We start from the raw sequence: 9690 nt of genomic DNA on the forward strand, positions 1-9690 counted from the left end.
ATCTTTTATCTTAGACATAAATATAAAAATATAGTTTTTTACCACTATCTTTTCTATTCTTAAGAAATATTAAAACCTTATTCATTAAAGACAAAAGTAATAGAAAAAGAGGGCACATGTTTTTAAGCTTTTTAAGGGGGGGAGATATATATATATAATGCTCCAAGTAATAAGATGAGGCAGATGGCAAAGACTCGTTTCGCTGCCGTCCATAAAATATATCTTATGTAATATAATTGAGAAAACAATAATGCTTAAACTTTTTATATTTGTGTCAATCGAACGTATCTTTCAATGAAGGCTTGGCCACAAGTTCATCCCAATCCTTCTGATCATGTCACAGTCGTATCTTATCTTTTCATTTGGACTAATGGATTACATCGTAGTTTCTTGTATACGCACTCTATACGACTAACTATTCATTTCTATATCCTGGCAAATTGCAAACCTTATAAAAGGTTGCAGGGACTAGGATGTTTGGATCTAAAACTCATTTCTCTTGTCGTCTTTTCTTTGAGAAGCTAAGTTAGCAATTTTATAGAGGTTCATATTCCTTTCTAAGGTCAACTATGGGGGGAAGAATAATAATAGAGGTCGCAGGTGGTCTTGCAGTGGGCCTGCCAAACGAATCTCAGGAGGAGGATTTTAATCCTCATAATAGAACAGCCATATGTGTTCTTGTCCTCTGTACAGTCATATCTCTAGTGGGTTTCCTCTCTGTCCTCCCATGGAATCGCATGTGGAGATCTCATGAGCTCCAAAGGGCTACCAGACTGGCAAATACTGGATTGAAGAAAAAACATATAAAAGAACTGCCCTCTATTGTCTACAGTAAACTGAGATCAGAACCTAATTTAGGAGATTGCCCCATTTGCTTGGCAGAGTTTGTGGAAGGTGAAAGTATAAGAGTTTTGCCCAAATGCAAGCATACTTTCCACATTGAGTGTGTGGACAGATGGCTTGTTTCCCACTCCTCATGCCCCACTTGCAGAGATTGTCTTCTTCAGATGAGAAATCAAACACAGTCTAGCAACTCAGAGGCATGTGTTGAGCAGATCGAGGCACCGAGACCAGCAGCTGAAGGCGATTCAGATAGGATACTTTTTGCTTTTGGGAGGGTCTCCATAGTAATCTGATTGACATAGATTGTACAGTAAAGACATAGCTATAAACATTGGAAATATCTGGTAATATCTGGTAATAGCTGGTGAATTGACTTGTTTGTATATCTCAAGATCCAAGTATTCAGCTAAACACCCAGTGCTTTTACCACCACCACCTGCTGTCTAATCCCTTCTGTAAATAGCCATCCCGTGAATTGCATGTGGTTCTTCGGTGTAAGATTTGGGCTTTGGAAGAAAATGGGCATGTGATTCGAGTGTTGCTAAAAGTTATGAATCAGCTTGAGAGCCTGTCAACTGGTTTTCAATTAGTGGGTACTAGGGTGCTGCCATTAAATAAATTCTAAAAGTTGTGGAAAGTGTATGAATCCCACAAGTTTCGTCGTCTGGTCACACCGGCAGTAAAGGACTTTTCACTTTCCAATGCCTATTATTGACAGGCTATTTTTTCAGACAGATATTTTTGTTTTTTTATAAACAGGGCTATTATAATTTGACCTATCTTAAGACACCATGGGGTGAATGTACAATTGGGAATGGAATACTAAGGGCTTACAATGAACTTTTACTGTTTCCCTCCCAAGATAATTGAAAATGAAATGTTAGATCCTAACATCTTCTTTAAATTTAGTTAGAAGTTTTTGAGAATAGGTTCATTTATATAAATGAATCAAAATTCTAACTCAAAAATGAGTTTGGTTTTACAGCAAAAAAATCAGTGTTAAAATTGGAGAGCATAAATTGATATAATGTATTCAAATAAATGAATCCGAAAATCTTTAAATAGATAATATGTGAGGAGAGATGTGTCTCTTGCATGAGACAAGACTATACCCTACAAGTGATCAAATACAATTTATACTTTTAATAACCCCCATTAACTTTAATTTATCACAAACTTTACCTGATGATGGGGCTACATATAAAAAAATATGCTTATTAAACTAACCATCTACAATTGAATAATATTTAACACCAATGTCTTCTCAAAAGTAGACTTATTTTCCTTTTTGAACAACTTTCATTACTTTAGTCATTATCCATAATAAGACATTCTTCATAGTTATATCAATAAAGGAAGATAAAGATTCTGAATGGTCTTCATAATCAATGTTACAACCATCCAACAATAATCTTTGAGATCTAAACTAACTTTCTAGGCTCAACAATGATGTTTGTAAACCTCATTAAAACCAATTAAGAGTGATTTTTATGATCAACAGTATAACTTTTTAGATTTGACAATTATTATTGCGAAAAAAATTACAGACATTCAACAATGATTTCTTCAATCAAAATTGAAACTTTTTAATTTCAACAATGATCTTTATGATAAAAATTAGATTTATTTAACAATACTATTTTCAATCAATATTATAACTATTTAACAATGAGCTCTGCTATCAACATTATAACTTTTTTAGACTTAGTATGCGCACATCCTAGCGACTAACCGTTCTCTTCTCCACCCTGGCAAATTGCAAACCTTATAATGGTTGCAGGGACTAGTTTGGAACTCGAATTCATTTCTCGTCTTTTCTTTTAGAAGCTAGGTTAGCAATTTCATAGAGGCTCATGTTCATTTCTAAGGTCAACTATGGGGGGAAGAGTCATAATAGACGTCGCAGGTGGTCTTACAGTGGGCCTGCCAAACGAATCTCACCAGGAGGAGTTTAATCCTGATAATAGAACAACCATATTTGTTCTTTTCCTCCGTACAGTCATCTCTATTGGGTTTCCTCTCTGTCCTCCCATGGAATCGCATGTGGAGATCTCATGAGCTCCAAAGGGCTGCCAGACTGGCAAATACATGATTGAACAAAAAACATATAAAAGAACTTCCCTCTATTGACTACAGTAAACTCAGATCAGACCCAAATGTAAGAGATTACCACATTTGTTTGTCAGAGTTCATGGAAGCCGAAAGTAGAAGAGTTTTGCCCAAATGCAAGAATAGTTTCCACATTGTGTGTGGACAAATGGCTTGTTTCCCACTCATCATGTCCCACTTGCAGAGATTGTCTTCTTAAGAAGAGAAATAATGCAGTCTTGCAATTCAGAGGCATGTGTTAAGCAGATCGAGGCACAAAGGCCAGCAGGTGAAGATGATGCGGATAGTATATTGTTAGCTTATGGGAGGTTCGCCATTGTATTCTAATTGACATAGATTGTACAGTAAAGTCATAGCTATAAACATTAATAATATCTGGTAATAGCTGGTGAATTGACTTCATTGGTTATCTCAATATCCACGTATTAAACTGAGCAGCCAATTCTTTTACCACAACCACCCGTGTCTAATCTTTTCTGTAAATAGCCATCCCATGAATTGCATGTGGTTGTTTGGTGTAAGATTTACGCTTTGGAAGAAAATGGCAATGTGATTTGAGTGTTGCTAAAAGGTATGAATCAGCTTGAGAGCCTGTCAACTGGTTTTCAATTAGTGAGTACTAGGGTGTCGCCACTAAATGAATTGGAAAAGTTGTGGAAAGTGCATGAATCCCACAATCTTCGTCGTCTGGTCACACGGGAAGCAAACGACTTTTCACTTTCCAATGCCTATTATTGACCGTATATTTTTTGAGACTGTAAGATATTTTTGTTTTTTCCTAAACAGTGCTATTATAAAGTGACCTATCTTAAGACACCATGGGGTGAATGTACAACTGGGAACGGAATACTAAAATGAAATGTTAGATCCTGCCATCTTCTTTTAATTTAGTTAGAAGTTTCTTTAGAATTGGTTCAAGATTTTATTTTATCATTCATGTGTATGAATTAAAATTCTAGCATAAAAATCTGCTTGGTTCAATTTTATAGTAAGAAATTAGTGTTAAATTTGAAAATTACAAATTGATATAATCTATTCAAATAAATAGATCCAAAGATCTTTTAATAGAATAACATGTGAGGAGAGATGTATCTCTTAAATGAGACAAGACTATATCTTACAAGTGTGATCAAATACAAATTATATTTTTAACATCTATCATTAACTTTATTTTATCACACAAATTTACTAGATGATGGAGCTATGTATAAAAATATTCCTATCAAACTAACCATCTACAATTGAATAATATATAACAATAGTGCCTTCTTAAATATAAGTTTATTCTTGTTTTTGAATAGCTTTGATTACTAATGTCATTATAAACAGTTAAACATTCTTCATAGTTATATCAATAAAGAAAGAAAAAGATTCTGAATGATCTTAGTTATCAATGTTACAACCATCCAACAATGATCTTTGAGATCAAAACTTACTTTTTAAGTTCAAGAATGATGTTTTGTAAACATCATTACAAACATTTAACAGTGTTCTTTGTGCAACAATACAACTTTTTTAGACTACACAATGATTATTGCGATAAAAGTTACAGCCATTCAACAATGATTTCTACAAGCAAAATTGAAACTTTTTGAATTCAACAATGACCTTTGTGATAAAAATTAGATCCATTTAACAAAATATTTTCAATCAATATTATACTTATTAACAATGATCTCTGTTATCACATTATAACGTTTGTAGATTTAATAATGATCTTTGCAAGCAATGGTACTTATTTCACATATATGAATGCTGCAACTATAAAACTCACATTATTACATGAATAGAATTCAAGAAATCCTTATAATGATCAATGAAAATGCAGAAGAGGAAAGATAAAATACAATGTTATGAATAGATTAACTATGAAATAATATTAATACAGTATTTGAGAAATGGTGAGAACCATGAGAAATGGTACAACAAAAAATTATACTAACAATTCTCTTCTTATTATATTGTTCAAACTCAAATTTCACCTTATCAAGAGACTAAATGAATATATCTAAAATTTGAAAATCGTTCGAACAATACTAGATTTGAATGTGGTGGTGCATCAACTACTATCTCTAATAGAAAACTAGATTCTTGAAAAAGATTCAGCACCTTGTAATCGTTGCAATAAAGAATTGGTGCTTCTTGTTCAGGTAAAACCATAGAAACTAGAATGCGATACAACCAAATCACTTCACACATAGATCCTCATGCGGTATGACGTTCAACATTGTTGGATGAGAGAGAAACAAAAGTTTAGTTTTTACATCGTAGGTTCTTGTATGTGCACCATATACGACTAACTATTCATTTCTCTATTCTGGCAAATTCAAATTCATTTGTCTTGTCGTTTTTTCTTTTAGAAGCCAGGTTAGAAATTTTATAGATGCTCATATTCATTTCTAAGGTCAACTATGGAGGGAAGAATAATGATAGAGATCGCAGGTGGTCTTGCAGTCGCCCTGCCAAGCGAATCTCAGCAAAAGAAGTTTGACCCTGATAATAGAACGACCATATTTGTTCTTGTCCAATGTACATGTGGAGATCTCATGAGCTCCAAAGGGCTACCAGCCTGGCAAACACAGGATTGAAGAAAAAACACATAAAATGACTTCCCTCTGTTGTCTACAATAAACTGAGATCAAATCCAAATGTAGGAGATTCCCCATTTTCTTGGCAGAGTTCATGGAAGGTGAAAGTATAAGAATTTTGCCCAAATGCAAGCATAGTTTCCACATTGAGCGTGTGGACAGATGGCTTGCTTCCCACTCGTCATGCCCCACTTTGAGGGAAACAGGGAGAAGAGCAGATGCAAAAATATAAACATTTCTATTTATTTAACACAAAACATTATATCAATTGACTGAACTGCAGCTCAACATTAAACAACATTACATTCAGACTTATATCAGACTCAACTTCTAACAGCGACTCAACTGCTAACATTTAACAGCTCTATGGAGCTGGACTCTGCTCTGAGAGAGTGCATTCAAAATGCAGAGCTATGAAATATATAGACCTTCTACATAGCACGGAGGAGAGAGGGCATACAAAAAATAATATATTTTGAACTGCCCAAAAAAATGTGATTTGACAAAAGACAGGGTACATGATAATCCATCCAAATCCAAGGGAAATCTGCTTCAATCTCTGTTTGTGACAAGTCTGCAGATCTGATGTACATACAGAGGATATGACATGATAAGTTAGGTGGGAGTAGTTGGGATTACATCTCCAACACACTTGCGGAGATTGTTTTCTTCAGAAGAGAAATCAAACACAGTCTAGCAATTCAGAGGCATGTGTTGAGCAGATCGAGGCACCGAGACCAGCAGCTGAGGACGATTCAGAAAGGATATTGTTAGCTTTTGGGAAGGTCGTCATAGTATTCTAATTGAAATAGATTGTAGAGTAAAGTCATAACTAGAAACATTGAAAATATCTGGTAATAGCTGGTGAATTGACTTGATTGTTTATCTCAAGATCCAAGTATTAAACTAAACAGCCAGTTCTTTTTCCAAAACCACCTGCTGTCTAATCTTTTCTGTAAATTTTCATCCCATGAATCGCATATGGTTGTTTGGTGTAAGATTTGGTCTTTGGAAGAAAATGGGAATGTGATTTGAGTGTTGCTAAAAGTTATGAATCAGCTTGAGAGCCTGTCAACTGGTTTTCAATTAGTGGGTACTAGGGTGCTGCCATTAAATAAATTCTAAAAGTTGTGGAAAGTGTATGAATCCCCAAAGCTTCGTCGTCTGGTCACACACACAGCAAACGGCTTTTTACTTTCCAATGCCTATTATTGACCGTCTGTTTTTTCAGACTATGAGATATTTTTGTTTTTTCTTTTCTGTGCTATTTAAAAAGTGACCTATCTTAAGACACCATGGGGTGAATGTACAATTGGGAATTGAATACTAAGGGCTTACAATGAACTTTTACTGCTTCCGTCCGAGGATACTTGAAGAGGAAATGTTAGATCTTGATATCTTTAAATTTTTTTGAGAATTTTTTTTTTCAAAGAATTGGTTGAGGTTTATGTTCTATTATTCTTATATGAACCAAAATTCTAGGTTCAATTATATAGTATGAAATCAGTGTTAAAAATTGAGAGCATAAATTGATAAATGGATAGAGGATTTTTAAATAGATAACATGTGTGAATAGATATGTTTCTTGTATGAGACAAGACTATACCTTACAAGTGTGATCAAATACATTTTTAACACCCCCACATTAATTCTATTTTATTACAAAACTTTACTAGATAATGGGTCACCAATAAAAAAAGGTTTGTCAACAAACTATATACAATTGAATAATATTTAACTCTAATGCTTTCATAAAAGTAGACTTATTCTTGTTTTTGAATAGCTTTGATGAATTTTGTCATTATCCATTGTAAGACATCTTCATGGTTATATCAATAAAGGAAGAGAAAGATTCTGAACAATATTTGTAATCAATGTTACGACCATTCAACAATGATCTTTGAGATCAAAATGAAATGGAGTGGAGTAGGAATGGAGTGGGTGCTAGAGTTCTAATAGGTGATGGAGATGGAGTGGATGAAGCAGAATAAAATGGAGAGGTGGATGGAGGGGGGAGTGTGAGGCAGGAGAGTTTTATGGCCCTTGTTGCCTATTTTGGTTTTGGCTTTTGCTTGGTTGAGATTTGCTAGCAGACTAGGGCCTTCTTGTCCCTTCTCACCTTTGCCATGATGGATTGGTTTGGGTTGGTTCCCTTTGTGGCTTGCATTTATGGACCTTTAGGGTTGTGGTTTGTGGCTTTTCTTCTGTGCAATGGACCAAATCTATAGGATTCGACAACCATTGGATGTGCCTCCTGTGTGCATCTTGGCTTTAGAGGTGTGTGTTGTGTTTGGAGCTCTTGTTTTAGGCATTGGGTATGACATTGTTTGGTGTTTCCTTGGCCACTACTATGGTTGATTATGTGTGAGTTCCCCTAATAGTAGTGGTACCGAGATAACAAAGATCTTTATATGCTATGGGTTATTTTTGTTGTTATGTTGGTGGGATGGAATGATGGCTCCTCTATGTAGTCTTTTGTGGTGTACTAGGTTGGTTAGGGCTTTTATTAGATAGTGCCCTATTAGGGGCTTTTTTCAAAGAGTTCAAATGCTAAGGTTTTGGCCCTAGGGTTTTTTAATTGGTGTTGGGTATTTCTAGGGTTTGGTTTTGTAGATTTTTGTGGAAGATGGTGTTCTTATTGGTCTTGTTTCTTCACTGTCTACAGTGGGTTGGCTTGGGACATGTGGTCAGGGGTAGCTACCCTGTGGTTAGGGGTCCTTTGTGCCTATTTCTATGGTGGAATCTGACTTCCAGAGGTAGATGCTACTTCTTTCATAGGTATCTACTAATGCCCCCTACTCCCCCTCTCATCTACTATGCTCTTTAGAAGTTACACTCTTAGGATTTCCTGGTTGAGTTCCAGTTGGGATTTTCATTATTTTGGCTTGTGGGTGAAATATTTTCCTATTGTTTCCTTTATTATGGTCCCTTTGGTCTTGAGTGGTACTACAGATAGAGGACCTATAGAGATGGTCTATGATGGGTTGTTTGTAGAGTTATCCATTAGTCAAAGGTTGAAGGATGTCTTTCAGGACCCGTTGAGTTTATTTTATCTATCCAACTCAACCGTGTTTATGTTTAATTTTTTTTTTATTAGGCTAGAGGCTTTTTTATAGCACAAGGATTTTGGTTGTCTCTACTGTTTTGTTGAATGCCTACTTTTCAAAGCTTCAAAGTGGTTCTAGTGGTAAAAGATTGTGGAAAGCCTTTCAAAATTCACTGATTGTTGACTGTTCCCTTGGATATATTATTTTTAGTTAAAGGTGTTAGACAGTTCAAATAACCAAAGGACAACAAAGAGGAGGGGGGGGGGGGGGGGGGGGTGAGGTGAATCAGTTGTCACTAGATTATATAAAACTTTAAACATTTAAATCCTTAATATCGGAACACATAAACTTAATACTGGAATGCATAAACCAAATACCAAAATGACTGATAAAGCATTTAAACATAAACATAAATCATAGAATAGTTACCATCCATCCATAACACATGACACCAAGATTTGTACGTGGAAAACCCAGTAAGGGAAAAACCACGGTGGGAAGCCTACCCACAGTCAGATAATACTTCTGCAACAAGTATGTGATTAAAATATGAGAGGCCTACACATGTAGGAAGGCCAACAACCTAGAGAATACTTCTCATCACAAAAAGGAGCCTCACTGACTACATAAACATCAAAATACAATCTAGAAAGAAGAGTGAACTGCAAGTATAGCATTTCCTATGCCTAAATATAGTTTTAGTTAAGTTCAATACAAGAGGCCTTAAACCTCTCTTACGAACCCAATTCGATCACCTATGATCGACCAAACCTTCTGCATATGATTACAACATTATTCACACACAAATCATTCTATAACCTTTTTCTATCAACCCGTATACCCATTCATGATCTACAAAGAGATCTTACATCATATTTATACCAACCCAGAACCTAAGCATTTAGGTCAGCCACCTAAAAGATAATACAATAAATTCATAACCTAAAACCATAATCCAACGATCAACCAAGTCAGCTTAGGATGAAAACAATGTAAACCAATCATTAAATCCTGTTGATAACACATCATGAACATCCTCCAACACATTATGGAAACTAGTCCATAACCTAGATAACATTGGACCCAAAATAGGTTGCCATAAA

General features: G+C 35.2%; 1 protein-coding gene across 1 annotated transcript; it reads left to right on the forward strand.

Annotated features, from left to right (window-relative positions):
* The first annotated feature begins 507 nt into the window (after nt 1–507).
* On the forward strand, nt 508–1690 carry LOC131031186 (RING-H2 finger protein ATL74). Its single transcript, XM_057962227.1, has one exon. It carries the CDS (start codon nt 570–572, stop codon nt 1134–1136), a length of 567 nt encoding a protein of 188 aa, XP_057818210.1. The 5' UTR covers nt 508–569; the 3' UTR covers nt 1137–1690.
* Nucleotides 1691–9690: the final 8000 nt, after the last annotated feature.

Source organism: Cryptomeria japonica, chromosome 8, assembly GCF_030272615.1.
Source record: "Cryptomeria japonica chromosome 8, Sugi_1.0, whole genome shotgun sequence".
NCBI classification, from domain to species: Eukaryota; Viridiplantae; Streptophyta; class Pinopsida; order Cupressales; family Cupressaceae; genus Cryptomeria; species Cryptomeria japonica.